This window comes from Ovis canadensis, chromosome 16 (genome assembly GCF_042477335.2).
Source record: "Ovis canadensis isolate MfBH-ARS-UI-01 breed Bighorn chromosome 16, ARS-UI_OviCan_v2, whole genome shotgun sequence".
Lineage (NCBI taxonomy): Eukaryota > Metazoa > Chordata > Mammalia > Artiodactyla > Bovidae > Ovis > Ovis canadensis.
The window spans coordinates 30,912,102-30,933,726 of record NC_091260.1 but is presented as its reverse complement, the minus strand read 5'-3'; the positions used below and the strand labels follow the sequence as shown (position 1 = coordinate 30,933,726).

Genomic DNA, 21,625 nt, shown 5'->3' with positions numbered 1-21,625 from the left:
AGAATTTTCCACAGTTTGTTATGATCCACACAGTCAAAGGCTTTAGCGTAAAATTGATACGGAACCACAAAAGATGCAGAATTACCAAAGCAATCTTGAGAGAAAAGAACAAAGTTGGAGCTCATCAAACTATACTACGAAGCTATAGTAATCAAAACAGCACGGTACTGGTACAGAAACCAGACACAGAGATTAATGAAAAGAATAAAGAGCCCAGAAGTATATTCACACACCTGTGGTCAATTAATCTACAATAAAGGGGGCAAGAATATACAATGGAGAGAAGGCATTCTCTTCAACATGTGGTTCTGGGAAATCTGGACAGCTACATGTGAAACAGAGATTAGAACATTTTCTTCCAACATTAAAAAAAATCAAAATGGATTAATGACTTAAATGTAAGACCTGAAACCATAAAACTTCTAGAAGAGAACACAGGCAGAACACTTAGGACATAAACTGTAGCAATGTTTTTTGCATCTGTCTCCTAAGGCCAAAAAAAAAAGGGGGCGGCAAAAAGAACCTAATTAAACTTCAAAGCTTTTGCACAGTAAAGGAAACCATTGGCAAAAAAAATAAGCCTATAGAATGGGAGAAAATACCTGCAAGTGATATGACTAACATGGGATTGGTATCTAAAATATACAAATAGCTCATATAACTTAGTATCCAAAAAAAAAAAAAAACCCGTTCAAAAAAATGGATGAAGACCTGAATAGACATTTTTCCAAAAAAGAAATATTGATGGCTAACAGACACATGAAAAGATGCTCAGCACCACTAATTGTTAGAGAAATGCAAATTAAAATAACAGTAAGATATCCCCTCATACCTATCAGGGTGGCCATCATCAAAAAGTCTGCAAATAGCAGGTCTTCCCTGGTAGCTTAGTGGTTAGGAGTCTGCCTGCCAGTGCAGGAGATACGGGTTCAATCCTTGATCTGGGGAGATCCTACATGCTGTGGAGCAGCTAAGCCTGTGTGCCACAACTGCTGAGACTGCTCTAGAGCTCGAGAACCACAACTCCTGAGCCTACGTGCCACAAATACTGAAGCCCAAGCCCTAGAGTCTGTGCTCTGCAACAAAAGAAGCCACCACAATGAAAAGTCTGCACATCGCAACTAGAGAGTAGCCCCTGCTCACTGCAACTAGAGAAAAGCCTGTGCAGCAACAAAGACCCAGGACAGCTATAAGTACATAAATAATTTTTTTAAAAAGTCTACGAATAACAAATGTTGGAGAGGATGTGGAGAAGAGGGAACACTTACCCTCTGTTGGTGGGAATGTAAATTGGTGCAGCCATTTACATTAGAGGCATTACATTACAAACAGTACAGAGGTTCCTAAAAAAAAAAAAATACAAATAGATTTACAATGGAGTCACTCCTGGATATATATGCAGCAAAAAAAAATAAAGAGTAATTTGAAAAGGTACATGCACCCCAGTGTTCACAGCAGCACTGTTTATTTAGAATAGCTGAGATTTGGAAACAACCCAGCTTCCCTGGTGGCTCAGCTGCTAAAGAATCCTCCTGCAATGCAGAGGATTTGAACCTGGGTTCAAACCCTGGGTTGGAAAGATCCCCTGGAGAGAGGAATGGCTATCCACTCCAGTATTCTGGCCTGGAGAATTCCATAGACTACATAGTCCATGGGATCGCAAAGAGTCAGACACAACTGAGCGACTTTCACTTTCACTTTAAAGTGTCCATCAGTAGACAATTGGATAAAGAAGAGGGGTGTATGAATACAAGTGGAATACTACTTTGTCATAGGAAAGTAATGAAAGTTTGCCATTTGTAGGAACAAGGATGGACCTAGAGGCCATTATGCTTAGCGAAATAATTCAAGACAGGGAAAGACAAATGCTCTATGATATCAATGATATGTGGAATCTGAAATATAATAATAACAAATGTATACAGCAGAGTAGAAGGAGACTTACAGACAAAGAAAACAAGTTAGTGTTACCAGAGAGGAGAGGAAAGGGAGGAGGGTCAAATTAGGGTTATGAGATTAAGAGATACAAAACACTGTATATTAACAAATAAACAAGGGTATATTGTATAATAGTATAGGCAATTATAACCATTATCGTGTAGTTACTTTTGATGGAGTGTTGTCTATTAAAATACTGAACCCCTAAAACTAATATAATGTTGTAAATCAATGATACTTTTAAAAAAGTAACCATATCATTTTTAAATTCTGTTTTCTTAGAATCTGGAGATTTATTCTTGTACCTGTGTTCCAAATATAAGTGAGTGACAGTTGGAGTCGTTTGATGGAGGCTTCATGTCACATCTCTCTTCATTTTGTTTCCCTGTGGATGGTCATATTCATGTAATTGGGCTTGCATTAGCAACCAGTTTTCCAGTTACCCTAGGGAGATAATTTGGTGGTTACAAGCATTATCCTTTCTATGGTAGAATGTTCTGGCACTGACGCTTGGTGAAACAAAGGTATGACCTACTAGTGGTGGTCAATTTAATTAGCAAGTCTATAGGAGAGAATTAAAGTGGCTTTAAATGTGCTATCTCAAAGCACAGTAGTGTGAAACTTTAAAAAAAAAAATGTTGAAAAATGTATAGAAGTAAATGAAGATAAAAAGACAAGTACTCATTGGCTGTCTTAGTCTCCAGTAACTCCCTTATTCCCCCAAGGCAGCCACTGCTGATGGTGTGGTTTATAGTTTTTGAGGCAGTTTTTTGGTGCACACACAAGTATGTAATTTTTTTAAAACAGGTTTAAAACTTTTTTGTAGTTTCTTTTTTTTTTCCATGAAGACTTTTATCTTACTAGTACAAAAAGGCATGTTACTGTGTTAAGTCCTGTGTAGTATTACATATTATGGGTCTGTTTAATCATTAACATACCAAATGATTTCAAAATTGTTTTCATTTTTTTCTACTATGTGCAATTCTACTGTGACCATTCTTTTTGTATGTGTGAATTTGTGCAAGTGCTTTTGAGTAATAGATTCTTAGTTAATAGTAGAAATGCCAGAACAATTGGTATGGGCATTTTGAGTTTTGTAATTACTCCCAAATTTCCCTTCAGAAATGACCAGTTTTACCATTAAGTTTTAATTAGAACTTGATGTTTTCATAATATGATTTAAATTTCTTCTAAAAAATTTTTGAAATATACAGTCATGCACACATGATCATCTTCATATGGAAAAACATTTCGTTTTAGCAGAAGAGAAGTAATCTTCTGGGAGGCATCACGTCTCTGACCTAGCAGGTATACATGACACGGTAGCACAGAAGCAGCCAAGTTACTTTTAGCTCGATACCCTCTTCCTTTCTGTTTTTACCTCCAAATCGTGCCTTCTCTCATACCCTATAGTCATCTCTGACACTACCCCGACTCTCATAATTGTCAATGGCTTGTTACCAGCTGTGATCAGTTTCCTCAACATCCCTCTCTCCTGAATGGAGGAGAAGGGAACAACAGAGGATGAGTGGATATGAGTTTGAGACACCTCTGGCAGATAGTGAAGGACAGGGAAGCCTGGTGTGCTGCAGTCCATGGGTCGCAAAGTGCCTAACAGCACTTAGTGACTGAACAAGAGCAAGTTTCCATGTTGGCTCTGCGAGCTTATTGTTTCCATCTCCCTCACTGTAGGTTTTTCACCCCTTGCACTGTAAGAGTACTGAGTGTTTAAGAGCTTAGAAGCTAAACATTAGAATTCTAGTCTCTTTGCTTTCCAGCACTTTTAGTGGGGGGAAGGAACTAAATCTCCTCAGGGCTTAGTTTTCTTATTTGTAAAACATAGTCTATAAAGAGAGTCTATTTCATAAGGTCAGGAGAGTTATAAAGGAGTAAAGTTAAGTTGCTGTTATCCATCATTGTGATGTGGCAGTTGACGTGAATCTTCAGCTGGCAGTGGTATCGCTGAGGAAAATATTTGTGAAGTTTTTAAAAAAAATCTCTGAAAATAATCTGAACAAATCATTCTTGAACCTTGCAAACATAGTAGATCTCTTTTAATAAGTCAGAAGAGTCAGGTTATGTAAAAATGAGACTTTCTGAGAACTTTGCATTTAATTATTTGTGTACCAAGTAATTGCTAATATATTAATACATCTGTTAGTTAGGTTATGGAAAATGACCTAACTCTTAAGCACTCTATGCTTACATTCTTCATTTTTTAATGAGCATTAGTGAATGTACAAGTGTTTTATTGCTCTTTATCCATATAAAATACATGATTATTTCTGTACGTGAATAAGTATATTGCTGGAACTTCTGAAGTAAATTAAAAGATAATAAGAGATGAGTAATAAAGTCAGGTGAGAGGAAAAGAGTAGAGGAGCTATAAACCTTGACAGGCCTATTTGAGTTCCCTGAGCTATATCCTGATTACAGTGCTACTTATTTATTTCTTTGGCATTTAGCTAAAGGGAAGGTGGCTTGTTGAGGGAGCAGAGGCTGGCGCATGCCAGGACTCCCTTTGTCATTAGCTTCCAGGCTAAACCGGTTGTCCTCTAACAGCTCTTAGAGAGGACACCACACTGCATCATGGCAGTAGAATTACATGGACTGACCACTGAGAATAGGTGATGAAGGATCTGGCTGTTTCAGCTGCCACAAATTTGTATTTGGAAATGAAGACATTAGTTACCGCCTTGAAATGAGGATTTCAGTAAGAATAAAATTTAAAGCTTTTCTAAAGTGTGTGTTTATTCAGTACACATTGTTAGATTATTTTTCAGTGGTCGTCTAGTTCTTATCCTTGCTAAAGATTTTTTTTTTCTAAACCTGTATCACTGAAGTTTGCTGCGTTGTCTTTTCTCTCTCAGTGCCAATGTTTGATGTCAGAATTTTTGCCTTCAGCTTGTAAGACAGGTGTACCAGTGTCTTTGTAAGCCACAGACTTAATGTTTCCTATCTTTAATAGCAGGCACTAAAACTGTAGGAGATGGCATTCCTTTATAGGTCCTGCAAAAGAGGCTGAATTAATCACCTCTGCAGTGTAAACATCTGCTTCCTGCATTCTTCCTCTGTAGACTGAATTTGACAGTTTAATTTTAACAACAACAAAAAAAGAGCACTGCTACTTAAATATAAATGCTTAAAGCATTATTTGGTCAACCATGGTATTGAGGCAGTTAGGTCACAGTTAAGATGAAGATGAAAACTAAAGCCTTAAACTTTTTGTTTGAATTTGTTTCCCAGCAGTTTTAAGAAAAGAGAAATAATTAAATTCCCCACTAGAATACAAAGCTGTGAATAATTCCACATACCAAACATAGCATAAACCAGTTATTGAATATGTCTTAATATCTCAGTTTAAAATTTGCAGTGTGATTTGGTAGTGTCCAGTGCTTGGAAATGACTGTTTATGTGATAACAGACAGATATCTTAGTCAATAGGTCTTAAATTTAGTGTACTTTAGTGAGTACACTGGACCCTGAATACTTTTCAATCCGAAGATCCAGAATGTGCCACCATGTTTAAGATTCCCTCCAAATACAGAATTGTGTTTCCCAGCCACACTTCGCATCTCCACGGCCATGTTATCTGTGGCAAGGATTCTGGTTCAGTAGGTCTGAAGTGGTGCCTAAGCATCTGCTTTTCACAGTGTGCCTCAGGAGTCTTGATACACTCCTGATCTTGAGAACTGCTGGGTTAAGAGTTTTGATACTGGAGTAAATCAAAACTAAAGCAGAACCAAATCAAGTAGCAGACAGCGAAGGCCAGAGACGGACAGTAGTCCTTTACGTTCGTGAATGCTCCTTTGCTCTCCTCCTATGGCGTTACGTAACCAGGGTAGGAGAGTGAATCAAATTCATACACTCTGGCTGGGAGCAAGAGCCAATAAAACTGTTGCACTGTGTTCAACAGATAATTTCACTTTCCCTGAAGGCTTGAAACTTTGTAAAATTAAGCTTAAGTCATAAAATGCTCACAAAGATTAATTACACAGTTGTAAAAGTTACAGAGTTTATAATTATAAATAAGGGTAAAAAATATGATAGTTTTAAAACACTTTAAAGGACCATTTAATTTATATACCCAGGTTCTGGTTCCTGCCCAATGTGGGTTATATCTAATAGCAAATGTATAAATGCTTGAATTATGTTTCTGTTTGCCTGCCTTTCTCAAAGCGAAATTCTGAGAGGTTTGTCTTTGATTATAGACAGCCATTAGCAAGTAGAAATAAATCTTGCACATCTGCATCTTATGCAAGGCTTAGGCAGTATTTTAATGCATATAATCATGACATGTTAGGATTTAAGCGTTTAGACTTTAGCATTAAAGTTTAATAAATAAATTTCCTCTTTTGGGAGGGTGGTTGTAAACATGAATTTCCTGGTGTATAATGTAAAGTGTACGTGTCTTTTTTCCTAAAATGTTGAGTTGTGTCTAGAGTAAATTTATGTTTTATTTATCAACTAATTACCTTTGTGTGCATTCTTATGACTAAATTGTTATCTGCATAGTCACAGAAGATTTCTAATTTTCATTACTTAATTTTTTATTCCTACATAATAGAAGACTAGGGTTGAGGAAACAGAGGCCTGTCTTTGTGCAGGTGTGTGTCTGTGTCATCTTTCTCTAGAATCAAAGAGGTGAGCTGGATTAGGGGTTGTGTATCCCAATGGGATACAGATATAACCCCAGTAGTTACTTAGCTCTTCACAATATTGTGTGTGTTTAAATTTCCCTGTAAAGAAGAAACATGCTAACAGATCCCAGTATTCTTCCATAAATTTTTCTTTGATTTATGGTTGATAACCGCTGCCTGATGCTTTCAGGGTTCAACTTGAGCTCCAAGGTTCTGGGATATATTCTTCAGCAGGGGAGAGAACTGGGAGACTGCATTTGGCAGTGTGGGCTGTGGACAGACAGGTCATAACCACTCTGAACCTGTGTTTCTCCTTCTATAGACAGGGGATCATGAGCTGTACTCACCTCCAGGGGACATTGTGAGAAGAAAATGAAATCTAATTCATGTGAGGATACTTGAGCAGTAGTTCATTTTTGATAGGATTTCCTTCCTTGGTAGGAGTGGAATGTATTTATATCTTTCTCCCTCCTCCTTTTCCTCCCATCCCTCCCAGTACTTGATTGGCTGATAGTGGCTCTTGCCCAGCCTTTAAATGTTGGCCTTCTGTATGGTTCCATCCTAGACAATTTTTTACCCTGTACCGCATCCCATAGTATATCTAGCTCCGTACTTTAAATCCTTTCCCCTCTTCTTGGCTGAGTATGTCAGAGGTACTTCAAATTCACCACGTCTAAAACTGAACTCAGGGACTTCTCTGGCTGTCCAGTGGTTAAGACTTAGAGCTTCTACTGCAGCGGGTTTAAGTTCTATACCTGGTCGGGGAACTAAGATCCTGCATACTGAGAGGTGTGGCCAAAATATTTTTTTAAAAATAACAATAATAAAATCTGTACTCATGATCCAAACAGTGCTCCTCCCTGAAACCTGATCCTGCTCTGGTGGTCTGTGTATCAGGGAGTGAGATGTCCAGTGTTTTATCTAATTGTATAATCCAGAAAACCATGTCTCTCTGAGTTCCCTGATCACCCATATCTCAGGTATATCCATTGCAGTACATAAAGAATCTTCACATTCATTTTTATGGCTGTTTAATACTCTGTGGTAAGACTGTTGAGATTGATGTGTATCAGAGCAGAACATCTTTTACTTCCTAGAGTATTCTTTTCTACTTGGCATGACTTTGTTGTGAATTTCCATTCATTACTTTTAGGGAGAAAAGCCAAGCTCCTCCCTTGGCAGTGCTGTCTGGCCCTTCTCTTCTCCAGTTGTCTGGTGTTGCTCTTCGCCCTCATCCTCTGCTGCTGAGTTGTGTGGACATGTATCTTTTGTTTCATCCACATACCATGTTCCTTTCTGCCTGGGACCTCTGCCTAAGCTCTTAGTCTCACATGTAGATTGAGTGCTTCCTTTCCTGCCTTTAGTTACCTTCTAATGTGCTCACGGCAGATCTCAGCTCCATATGCTTACTCTGCCAATCCAAGGCCAGTCAGGGCTCTCTGACACAGTCTCCTGGCTCTTTGTGCTCTTCTGTGAACAATTCATTTATTCTTATATATTTGTATGGGTGATTACATTGGTATTTGTTTCACACACTTAAAGCAGTGTTTCTATAGTAGTAGACGCAACCCATTATGAAATCAGCTTTAAAAATTATGACGAGCCTTTAAAAAGTGAAATAGTACAGAAAATATCAGACCTTCTCACTTTTACAGAAAGGATATTTTTTGATCATATTTTTGCTTCAGATTAATAAATAGATGTGTTCATGTAAGTGTCTAGATACACAGGTTTATTGGGTTTGGTAATTATGTTTCTTATTGTGGCTCTTAGTCAAAAACGTTTGAAAGCCATTGAACTAGATAGTAAGTTCTATGAGGACAGGAATTCTATTTTGTACCCCATTCCATCCCTGAGTCTAGCAGAGGGATCTCAGCAAATATGTTGGCTGAATGAATGAATGCGCACTTTTTCAGGGAGGTTCACAGACCTATTCTTGCTCCTAGAGACTAATGGAACCTGGTCCCAAGCGCATGTTAGTGATTATTTCCTTGGCCAAATGAGTGTGGGTAAGATTATTAAAAGAAGTGTGGAACCATATCTACAGATTTTTTTTTTTTTAGGGCTTAATAAGCAGATGAAACACTATTAATGAGAGGTTTTAGATTAGTTTTTGTATTACTTAATGAATCTTAGGCCTTTAATACCATTTTATTTTATTAATAAATATAAAACAGTTTTCACTTGCCTAAATATCTGGGTAATTTTAATTTCTAAGGTAGTCTGTAGACTGTTACTTAGATGTTATCTTTTGTGTTTACTTCAGCAATAAAATATTTACGCAGTTTGGCAAGGTGATACTACAACCTGGTTTAGTACAACAGCTGCACTGCCTGTTCCCAAGTGGCTTGATTTCCCTTTTTAATCTTTGGTTTTCTGCAACTAAAGACTTATGTCAGCATGTAGTTTATACAGCAGCAAATAATGGTGAAAGCTTCTTGAATTAACAGAGTAAAGAAATACTCTGCTGAGTTTACTTGGTTTCATATTTTTCTAGTGTCTTTGAAAAACATTTTACTAACAAGTCTACACAGCAGAGTTTTATAAACAATATATTTACAATGAGACATTTTTGTTAATTTTTTTATTTAGAGAACCTGTAAACTCATCTCATGAACAGTCTCTGATGTTGAAAAAAAGGAAACGTCTCAGCTCTTAAGTCATTACCTTTCAGCTTAGCACAGACCAGCAAAGTTCTGCATATAAAAGAATAATTTCACACTTATTTTTGGTCATACATTTGTATGTATGTTGAGATTGGATTAAAAAGTATTTAGGCAAAAAGTAGAGAATCTTAATTCTTTTCAAGTTTATTGTCAGAGTCCTGTTAGCACAGAGTTTTTATCTAGCATATGTGTTATTTTTTCTTTCTATTTCTAGGTGCTCCTGATCCAACAGCAGGTGCTAGTATAGATGATGAAAACTGCTGGCACTTAGATGAAGAGCAGGTTCAAGAACAGGTTAAACTGTTCCTTTCCCAGGGCGGGTACCACGGATCAGGGAAGCAGCTTAATTTGCTCTTTGCAAAGGTATGACTTTTTATTTTTAAAGAAATATTCTAAATATATACATTTGTAGAAAGTATATATGACCATATATAGAAAAGGATAAAGGCTGCTTTGTGAATTTTTTTTTTTTTTGTAAAGAAATGGGAATTGCCTGTCAGTCCAGTGGTTAGGACTCCACACTTTATTGCTGGGGCTCCAGTTCAGTCCCTTTTCAGAGGTGACTAAGATCCTGTCAGCTGAGTGGCATGGCCCAAGGGAAAAAAAATAAACAAAGTTATAATCAACCATTAGAGACTTCTGTGTTGTAATGCAAGCATTAATTTACTTAGATGTCTTTAGGTAAGATATGGGCCATTTTTGTCTTTTTTTAGTTCTTATACAATTTTGGAAAACTGTTCAATGCTAAAAATAGCTTGATATTAATTGAAATGCCATTTTTTAAAGTTTTGTTTTTTTTTTCAATTTTTCTGGTTAATTTTCCCAAATAGAGCATAAATTTGAATATAGTCCTTAAGATATGCTTTGTAAAATTAGTTTAATGTCTATTTTAAAATTAGTTTCAAGTACATAAACTTTGGAGAAATAGAAACCTGGGTTTAAATCTCAGTTCTAAAATCTGGAGTGTGTATACCTTTGCAAGTTATTTAAGTCAGTTTCCTCATGTATAAATTTAGTTAAATAATAGCATATCCTTTCTAGTTGTTGTGATTATGATGTTACATGATAATCTTAACAGTAGTGTCTTAACAGTAGTTGGGTCTTGGTAAATGTTAATTTTCATCACAAACATTTGATCGCCTAAGAGACAAAAGTTATCTTCAGTATAAGTTCATTGTGAACAGAAGCTGTGTCTGTTGCTTTACACAGAACTTTAGTACCATGAACACATTTCTAAATACTGGATAAAATGCTTTTTAAATAATGTTAAGGCAATGTCTTTTCATTGGGGGTGCAGCCATCATTATAGATAATGAATTCAGATTGGTTTTAAAGGAACAGATAACTAGGTTCGTTGATACTTTTGTTAAACAATTTCTGTCATATTCATAGTAATTAAAACCTTTTGTGGGTAAGTTTAGTCACTCAGTCATGTCTGACTCTTTGCAATCCCATGGACCATAGCCCACAAGGCTCCTCTGTCCAATAGGATTTCCTAGGCAAAAATACTGGAGTGGATTGCCATTTCTCAAAAAAATTAAAGTAAACTGTTACTGCTTATGGCCAAAAACTAATGTATTCTGATTAATGAAAACCCTTTAAATAAATATTTAGCCCCGGATTTTCCTGGCAGTCCAGTGGTTAAGACTCTGAGCTCCCACTTTGGTGAGCACAGGTTCCATCCCTGGTCAGGAAGCTAAGAGCCCACATGCCATGCAGTGCAGCCTTTAAAAAAACTTTTATCTCATATACCATATATAGATTGCCAGTTTTTCAAGAATTATAGTAGTGGCTCAAACAGTAAAGAATCTGCCTGAAATTCAAGAGACCCAGTTTAATTCCTGGGTCAGGAAGATCCCCTGGAGAAGGAATTGGCTATTCACTCCAGTATTCTTGCCTGGAGAATCCCATGGACCGAGGAGGCTGGTGGGCTACAGTCCACAGGGTCACAAAGAGTCAGACACAACTGAGCAACTTTCATTTTTCACTTTCAAGAATACATCTAACTCTAAAATTATTTCACATGACTTAATGAATCTTTGGTAATTCATAGCACTTCAAACTCTTGTAATGCGTCAGAGTCAACAGTCTGAAATTAATTACCTTTAGGCTATATAGATGAACTTGAGCGTTGGTTAATAGTTCTGGGTTTATATGCTTAGTAGTAAAGCATTTATTTTCATTGCTGTTGCTGAGTAGTAGGTTAGAAATTCATCAGGGAAATAAATACTAAATTAAATCTATAACCTGAAGAGGTAATATTAAAGGTTTGGTGTATTTAGACACACAGTAAGTATTTCTTACATTCTCACATCAGTAGAAAGTACACTGCGGCCTAGTGGAAGCAATGTGAAAGAGGAATTAGATGGGCCTGCAATTGCTATTTTTATCTGTGTATATATGATATACATATTATATATGTTACATGAAGTAACAGCAGCATCTAATTTTCAAAATGGCATAATTTCCAGAGTTAAGACAGATCTGGATTCTGATTCCAGTCATTCCTCTTGTCCTTTGGACAAGTTACTTCACTTCTGAGGCATGGCTTTATAATTTGTAAAATCAGTGTTATAATCTGCCCTGCTTACTATGGTTGTTGTGAAGATTAAAAGGCAAATTATAAATGTAAAACTCTTCAGCAAGATGTCCAACAAATGGCCACTCCATTTCTTTCTGCTTTTTAGTACTTCCTAAGATTACTGAAACAGCCCTCCTGGAAGCACACTCCTGTGATTCAGCGTCAAAGTGCATTCACGTTCTCTATAAGACTCAAATTCTAAAGCCTGTGGAGAGGTGGTTCCATTACTTCCCAGGGTACAGGCCTGAGGCAGAGTATATTGACCTAGAGGTTTAGGCTGCTTTATTAAAGATCTACTATTTCCTCCTCCATTTGGCTTTCACATAGAAAGAATTTTGAATAAAAGGACTCTTCCCCTCTCAACTACTACTTGTGACCTTGCTCTACTAATTTCCTATTCAGAGAACTGGCATTCAGCTTAGATTCCTATTTGTTGAACACATAACATTTCACGCTTTAGGAATGGATGGATTCATTAGGATTTCCTGTAGAACAACTTAGCCTTATATTTCTTTCTTTGCTTTCTCATTTATTTGGGAACTATAACAGAAGAATAATGGACAGAGCTTGATGTTCCAAAACAGAGAAGCAGAGTTAATTTATGAAGTCACTTATGATTCTGCTATAAGGATTGCTCATTTGGAGCAAGAGTTCTTGAACTTACACAGCCCTGAACATTTCCTCTTACCATTGCAAAAACAGTCTCATCTGAATGAATAGAAATATGTGTTGCTCTTTATGCTGAAACCCTTGGTGAGAAAGAATCTAGTGCAATTACTAACTTACCTCAAAAAACGAAGGGCTTGTACAGCTTGTGCTTGAATGTACTAAAAACCACTGAATTGTACAGTTTAAATTGGTGAATTGTGTGTATGTGAATAAAGTTTAAAAAAAATGAAGGAGAGATGCTATTACTATAAACATCATTAGATCAGTTTAGAAGATCTCTAAAAAGTTTTTGGTACACTTCTTCAGACTCCATTACTCTGGTGGTACGTGCAGTCAGTCAGGGAGTTACGAAGGTACCAAATGATTTGTCTTGTTTGTTTTGGTATTGATGCTTTGCAGTCTGGCAAAAACATTTTTAGGGGGGAATTGGGAAGTCAGGCAATTTATTTTTTCTTTTGTGGATTCCAAAACACAATTTTAAACCAATTAATGGTCATTCTTTGATTAAATTGCCATTGAGGACAGAGGCTTATTTTTAACAACTTTTGTTTGCTTAAAAAGGATGGTGTTGAAAGAATCCACCACCACCCCCCTAACTTCCTTCCCCAAAGAAGTAAAGTGTTCTGTCTCTGTATTACTGTTGATGTTTTAACATTTTTCTGAAGGTATTTTCTTCCCCCCACCAGGTGCGGGAGATGTTGAAGATGAGGGACTCAAATGGGGCCCGAATGTTGACTTTGATAACAGAGCAATTCATGGCTGACCCTCGTCTGTCACTTTGGAGGCAACAAGGCACTGCAATGACTGACAAATACAGGCAGCTCTGGGATGAGCTGGGTAAGTGTAAATCTTCTGATGGATTGCCATTGAGTTGTGTGTGGCTGAAGACTGGGATAGAAAGTGTAAAAAGCATGGTCAGAATATTGCAGAAGAGAGAGCTGCTCTTATATGAACTTGTCGCCATTGTACACTGGCTAGGACAGGGAGAATGAAACATTTGCAGGAATCAGTCTTGGCACCGTTTGGGGAGGAATTGTCTGATGTTGAGGGAAGCAAGCACAGGATCTGCTTTTAAGTATTTTGGCGGGGTGGGGAATGTGTGTTTCCAGATAGGTATTTGGTACAATAGAATTCATTATTCGTTTCCAGACTAATATTGTAATCAATTCAGCTGGAATTTGGCCGTTTTTCCTTTCACCCACATTAAAGTTATTGAAAGTAACTTGAGTTGTTATTTTTTAAAATTATTCTCAACTTAGATGAACTACTGATTGTCAGAATGGAAAAGTCACAGCAAACTCTATAATTTTTATTGCTTTCCAAATCCATGGTGGTAAAGATGTAAATACAGCAGGTGGTGAAAAAAATGAGAAATCCACTACTTGTGTTTACTGAGAAATTTGCAGAGATGACTCTTGTTACTCAGTACTCATTGCTAGAGAAATTAATAATGAATTTGTTGTCTATTAAGAAATCTGTATGTGACAAATGGAATTTTTGGCAAATATTTTGTCAGTGCCTGTTTTAATTTTATGTTCTGGATATTTATTAGAAGGTTTGGCTTCCCTTGTGGCTTAGCTGGTAAAGAATCCACCTGCAATGCAGGAGACTTGGGTGTGATCCCTGGGTTGGGAATTTCCCCTGGAGAAGGGAAAGGTACCCCATTCCAGTCTTCTGGCCTAGAGAATTCCACGAACTGTATAGTCCATAGGGTCTCAAAGAGTCAGACATGACGGAACGACTTTCACTTTCACTTTCTAGTTTCAGTGAAATTAAATAGTAGAAGTCTTCATGCCTTCACCTTCTGTGTTCCTCTTGGCTATTGATGGACCACATCATGCTGTTGATCCCATGCTCACACCAAGAAAGACTGTTGTCTGTGAAGATACCAGTTACAATGTTTGGAAGGGACCTTTGAGATGAACTGCTTACAGATAAGGAAACTAAAGTCTGAAGAGGTTAGGAAACGTCCACAAAATGACATAGTGTGACCCGTTAAGGTTATACAGCAAGATGGTAAACAGTTGGACATCAGAGTTTCCTTTTTCTCATTAATAGGATGTGTGTTCAGGAACCGGTTTGTGGATGACAGCTCCTGTTTGTTTTTAAACATGTGTCTGCTATTCCCCAGTGTTAAGATACTTGTTGACCTTTTCCCGAATTATTTTTTATTAAGTGTCTTATAATAATTTAATCTTAGTACTTTCCTTGGGTCACCGGAAGTAATGTTAGTGGCCTTTCCCTCAATCAGAATTTAAATCAGTCTGTAACTCCAGTGGATCCTTTCAGTGTCCTGGCAGGAAATGTTTGGGAGCTCAGTGTGGTAGCTGGAGAACACAAGTGTAATGTGTGGTTTAAACAAAAATTTATATAGAATACTGAGTGATTTATAAGTAAAGACTCCTCAGTTTTGTAACTCTACAGTAAGTGTTGAATTGACTAGTTGGTTTATGGCAGTAAAAAGGACTAACATTTAAAAAAAACTATAATGAAGGGAATCATTTCAGGAAAACTTATTGGATTAATATTAGATGAATAAAATTTAAAGAGCTTTGTTAGTGAAAGAAGCTTAAACTTACAAATAACTAATTAGAAAATATCAACTAAATATTTTGGTAACCAAAAAAATGTACAAGTGATACAGTTAAATAAAAATTTCAGTGTTTACATTTAATCCATTAGTTGTATTTCACTTTTGCAAGTTGGCCTTGAAAATTATATACTTCAACCCCCAATCAAAAGTATTAATTCTCATTAAGCAGAAGTTTTCACTAGCTGATTCTTGTTATACTCTCTGATGGACTACCTTTCTAATTATGGACCAGGCTTTATACAAGTTCTTTGAGTTGAGTCCAGGATGAAGAATACATATTCTTGGCCTGTGTTTTCTTTTTTCACAAATCGTGCCCACCCTTCCCCGACCCCCCGCCCTGCCATCCAGTCATTGCTAGACTGCTGTAAATTCTCCTGCAGACTGTGATGGTGAGCAGAGGTCACTTGCCATTTTAATGAGGTCTAAGTTCTGTGAAGAATCTCATGTGGGCGTAACAGTAGCTCTCACATCTTAATGTCATTCACCAAAAAAATTAACTAAAAGTTGCTTCTGGACTACAAAAGAAAAGGATTTTGCTTCTTAAGAAAATGGGGGAATTTGACTTTGTGCCCCTGCACAGGGCTCACATTGCTTCAAGGCTCTGCTTTGGAATTAAATGCTGAGCACTGCCAGATGCCAGACATTGAGAAGAGGCTGAGTTTTGTCGGCAAATGGGATCTGCAAGTTAATTGGTGTTTTCTGCAGGCTTCTGGCTGTGAAATGAAATTGGAAGCCCTTTAGCCACATGGATAATACAGGACCTGAATACAAATGTCACATGTCACCATCAGGACCCACTGTGAGACAATAGTGTTCCCACTCCAACACTGCACCATTACAGATCATTTAAATATGGGGATTACATTTAAACTAAAAGCCCCATTTGCCTTTTACTGCAATTTAAATGTCCTCTTAGCAAAAGCTAAGTGACAAATTAAATGAAAAAAGTGCCCACATTTTTAAAGCTGTAATGCAAAACAACCTTTTATTGCTTCTCATGTGCCACGAATGAATCATTATACTTGTCAACCCTAAACCAAGCCATAATTGGAGCAGCTACTGTTATCAAAGTAGGGCCGCTCTGTGACAGCTTAATAAAGCTGAAACTGTTAAATTAAATCTCAGATGCTTAACTCCTTAGCACCGGTGGATTCGATGGGTCCATTTCTGGCAATGGCCAAAACACCAGGAGAAAAAAAATTCCTGGCATGAAAGCCTTAATCTGATGAAAGTGTACAAGTAAGAGTATCTCAGCCAAGTAACTGCTTCTTGGCAGAGAGATTCAGAGGCATCAGATTGTCAGCCAGATTACAAAATTTTATTTTTCTTTCATAGGATCAGATACCCCCCCCCCAAGATTTACAGTTTTTTGAGTATATGTGATTTATTAAAATGCAAGTGCTAATGTTTCAAAGTTAGTTTTAAAAAATAACCTATTCATTTAGTTCTTTCTTTCATTCAAATAAATGCATGCAATCTTATATGAGGTAGGAATAGGCCCAATTTCTTTGCCCCATTCTCTAACAAAGGGATAATTATGCTCAGTTCTTTTCTAAAATAAAAGCCTATGATATTCATTTGGTCTGAGTTAATTTTTCTGATTTATGCTGTGATTTTCATAGTGTAGTATGAAATAGGTTCAGATGCCTACTATTAAGATCCTGTGAATCAGTTTTTCCTATATTAATTTTACTTTTCTCTACTTGATGTTTTCTCAGACATATGACAGTTTTCTCAAGATGATTGTTGTTGTATCATGATCAGCTGTGAGAACATGTATATATTAAAATCTTGAGACAGAAAGCCCAGTACAGCGGGAGAAGCTGCATGTTTGGTAGACATGACGCATGTCTGCTAGAGCTATAGAACACATACCTTTTCAGTTGTGTTCTTTACTCCAGGCATATTTTCTGGAAAGCAGATCACAGAAATAACCCTTGGGTTTCAAGGAACAGCCCAGTGCAGATTGGTGGTGAGCACACCTGCTGTTAGCCCTAGTGGCTGACTGTTCAGCACACTTAATTATTGTGGGGGGTCTTTAGGGATGAGGGAATATATTGTAACCTCTCATCTGTGTTGATGGGTCTCTTGCTTAAATGTCTTCTTAGACCACAAGTTTACTTTGCCAGGAAATGGCAATCCACTCCAGTACTATTGCCTAGAAAATCCCATGGACAGAGGAGCCTGGTAGGCCCCAGTCTGTGGGGTTGCAAAGAGCCGGACACGACTGAGCGACTTCACTTCACTTCATAAAACTATAGGTTATGGCTACCAGTCTATTAAAACTTAATTAAAATGGACATCATTAGAGGAAACAGTTAAATAAGATTTAATTACAGTTTTATCACCGGGGAGAGTCCTTAAATTTTCATTTTCATAATATGTTGTATGTAATACTTTTCCTCCAGATTTTAAACACTTTTCCTCTGAGCTGAGTCATCTGTTTTGCTCTCTGGCATGTAAAACCTTGTTTCTTAGGGAGAGGTTGGGCCGCCATCACCAGAGTCTTACTGCTCTGAGCTGTGCTCACTTGGTTCATAAGAACAAGGTGGTATCTCTTGAGTTTTCTTCAAAGCTTTTGATATAGACACCTAACTGTGTGTGAGTAGAAATAGCCATAGTTAGATTTTTTTAGTTTGCATTTCCTTGTATGCTGTTACTGTGTTTGTGTGTGGTCGGTTGCTCAGTTGTGCCTGATTCTTTGCAACTCCAAGGACTATAAGCTACCAAGCTCCTCTCTATCCATGGAATTTTCCAGGCAAGAATTCTGAAGTGGCTTGCCATTTCCTACTCCAGGGGATTTTCCCAACCCAGGGATCTTGCATCTTCTGCATTGGCAGGCAGATTCTTTACTACTGTGCCACCTGCGAAGCCCCATACTGTTATTGAGCAGTCGTTATAATAATATTCCTTGGTAGGGTGCTGGATAGATTGAGTGGGTATGAAGATTCAGTGGACTTCAAAATCAGGATAAATCTACACTGAGTAGTAGAGAACCTAGCCCACCCATTGGGACTGCATATATTGCAAAATACTAAATATTACCTACTCCATGTGGCTTCCCAGGTGAAGCTAGTGGTAAAGAACCCATTTGCCAGTGCAGGAGATGTAAGAGATGTGGGTTCGATCCCTGGGTTGGGAAGATCCGTTGGAGGAGGGCATGGCAACCTACTCCAATGTTCTTGCCTGGAGAATCCGGTGGACAGAGGAGCCTGGTGGGCTACAGTCCATAGGGTCGCAAAGTGTCAAACACAACTGAAGCAGCTTAGCATGCACACATGTACCTACTTCATGGACCTAGAACCCTGTCCATGCTGTCATCCCAGATATAGTTACTTCTATCGGCCTCTTCTGCACCTACCCACATTATTCTTGAATAAAGAAGAAAACTTACGCTTTAGTCACATATTCAAAACAGTACTCTAAATAACCGGAGGGCCTTGTGCAGAGCCAGGAGTAAGATTTTAAAGGTTTAGCTTTGAAGGTAATTGTGGAGAAATTTTATGCTATCTTATGTCTCCAGAAGCAAAAGTCTTAGTAATTCCCCCACTGTTTTGAGCCCCATACTTAGTTTTTATGGTAAAGGCAAACTCAGGCTTTCCACATTTTAAAGTTGATTGAAAGAAAGTGAAAGTCTCTGAGTTGTGTCCGACTCTTTGCAACCCCATGGGACTATATAGTTCATGGAATTCTCCAGGCCAGAATACTGGAGTGGGTAGCCTTTCCCTTCTCCGGGGGTTCTTCCCAACCCAGAGATCGAACCCAGCTCTCCGGCATTGCAGGCGGATTCTTTATCAGCTGAGCCACCAGGAAAGCAGTGGCTAGTAAATAGGCTAAGGAGTAACTGCTGCTCATTGAAAACTGGAAAGCATTCCAGTATAGCTTGCCATGTAAGTTGATACGCTTTTGCTGGTGCCGTGGAGAAAACAGCAATTCCCAGAGTCCCCGTGCAGCAAAAAGATGTCAGTATAGCCTTGGAAACTTCCATGTAGCTGTAAGTATAGCGTGTAATCCTAATGAACCACATATCAGGATTGCTCGTCACCTACCAGCTTGTCTTCCTGGGCACAGGAGAATATAATTTTACCACTTAACACCATTTTGATGCCTTCCTGTTAACCCTTCTTTTCAGAGTCTTTTGTGTTTCCTGATCAGAAAGAATAGATGTATTAAGTATTTGATTTTACTGCTGACGATGGTACTGGGAGTATAGAGGGAGTAGAGGTGCAACCACCGGGAGACGTGAGAAATTAGAATAGGCTTGAATGAACTGTAGAGCACTTTTTATAGAGTAATTTATTCACATATTAGTAAATAAATAGACTGAACTTAGCATGGTTTTACAGGATGTTTATGAAGGAGAGTTATAGGAAAGAAGCAATCTTCCCTGGTGGCACAGATGGTAAAAAATCTGCCTGCAATGCAGGAGACCCAGGTTCGATCCCTGGGTTTGGAACATCCCTTGGAGGACGGCATGGCAACCCACTCCATTATTCTTGCCTGGAGAATCCCATGGACAGAGAAGCCTGATGGGCTACAGTACATGGGATTGCTGAGTCGGGCACGACTGAGTGACTAACACTTTAACTTTCAATAAGAATACTACAGAAAAAAAGGAATAACATGAGCAAACACAAGGAGAACTCAATGGGGGAATCTCATTATCCAAAATGTTGTCTTTCAAGATTTTTAGTCCAGCCTTATTGATCTTCATTGTTGCTTAAATGCAAGGGGTCGGGGGGAGGAGGAGAGAGTAGACATTACAGGATCCAAATTTTTGCTTTTTTTCCTGATTGTGGTCCAGCTACTAAACTCAACACAGATGCCAGCACTTATTTATCGGGCTCTATGCTAAGCACATAATGCATACATTATTTTGTTTAATTTTTAAAACAACCCTGTGAGATAGGGACAGTTACTGGAAATGAAAGTTGCTCTCTGTGACCCCATGGACTATACAGTCCATGCAATTTTCCAGGCCAGAATACTGGGATGGGTGGCCATTCCATCCTTCAGGGATCTTCCCAACCTAGGGATCGAAACCAGGTCTCCTGCATTGCAGGCAAGTTCTTTACCAGCTGAGCCACGAGGGAAGCCCAAGAATACTGGAATGAGTAACCTATCCCTTCTCTAGCAGATCTTCCTGACTCAGTAATTGAACCGGTGTCTCCTGCATTGCAGGTGGATTCTTTACCAGCTGAGCTACCAGGGAAACCCAGGGACAGTTATGAGCCCCAATTTTATAGCCAAGAAAACTGAGCTATAAGGATACCAGATAAATTGCCTAAGGTCACAATAGCAGAACAGGAATTTGATCCTAGGTGTCAGTAACTTCAAAGACTTAACCCCTAAACTACACACCATCCTCAGCTTATTTTAAAAGACGAGTATTCCTCTCTGCCTGGCAGTCTCTCTGCTCAGAGGAGAATAGGGGCAAAGTGAAGCTTACCTTGATGGCAGGAAACGCTTTGAAAGCTGCCTGGCCTGGTCTGCCCACCCATGGCCCCACAGTTCTGTTTGCAGTCGTCAGCAGATCTTACCTAGTCTAGTTACCCACCTGTGTTCTCAGAGGCTCCCTAAGTTCAACCTCTGAAAAAAAAACACATAACCCATAATGCAGAATAGCCAAATATTTGCTGTTGATTAAGAATTGTATATAATAAGCATATCGACAGGGAGGCCTGGCGTGCTGCAGTCCATGGGGTCCCAAGGAGCTGAATATGACTTAGTGACTGAACAACAACAACAGCAATCATACAGAAACTGCTTACTGCAGATGGAACACATGGAAGCTTTGCTCTCCTTTTCCAATCCCTCTTGTTATGGAGCCAGTAAAAACCCTTAGGCACTGTCTCTGTCCTGGCCTGTCCTTACCTCATGTGGTCCACAGGCTCTGCAGACCCTCCTGCACGTGGGCTGGGCTGTCCTGCTCTGAAATGGGGTTTGTGCTCCTGTCTCAGCCTCTGTTTTTCCCCTCATTATTCAGAGCTCCCTCTAAATACAGAGGCTTTGTCCATTGTATTGCTCAGGAGGCTTTGCTTCCCTCCAGCACTGTTCTCAGAATGTCTATCTGCTACTGAGTTCTCATTACTGGGGCCTGGTTTCTTTCTCCGTTGTATGGTTCTCCTGCTTTCTGTCCCTTAAAACTGAGACCTCTGTGTTCTCGGGTCAGAGCCTTCTGGGTTCTGTTCTACTGTGGGGACAGGAAAAGGGGTTTATTCTCTCTTGCTTTAAGTAGGCAGAGTAATTTCTAGTTTGGGTCAGAAGTTAACCCAAAAAGAGAATGCATATTTCTATACAGTGGGCAAATCTCTGCTAAGTAGCTCCTGTGTAATCCTATCAACCATCCTCTTGATGGCAGCTGCTAGGGCTTAATTATCCATTCAGTACCCTGTATGAGAAAGAGTAAAAATAAAGAGAAAAATGTAAAAGTATATAGTAATAGAAACTAGTAGATTCTCAGCGTTAAAAGAGATCTTTACAGATGACTTGATTCTATTTAACCAGTTAGAGACTATTAATGATATTCATTGTCTAA

General features: G+C 38.4%; 1 protein-coding gene across 1 annotated transcript in view; it reads left to right on the top strand.

Moving 5' to 3' along the window:
* ZSWIM6 (zinc finger SWIM-type containing 6) overlaps positions 1–21,625 on the top strand; it is a 208,785-nt gene that overhangs the window by 135,406 nt on the left and 51,754 nt on the right. The window contains exons 3-4 of the mRNA XM_069556467.1: positions 9,459–9,607; positions 13,181–13,331. Of these exons, the coding sequence (XP_069412568.1) occupies positions 9,459–9,607; positions 13,181–13,331 (300 nt within the window). The remainder of the gene's footprint in view (positions 1–9,458; positions 9,608–13,180; positions 13,332–21,625) is intronic.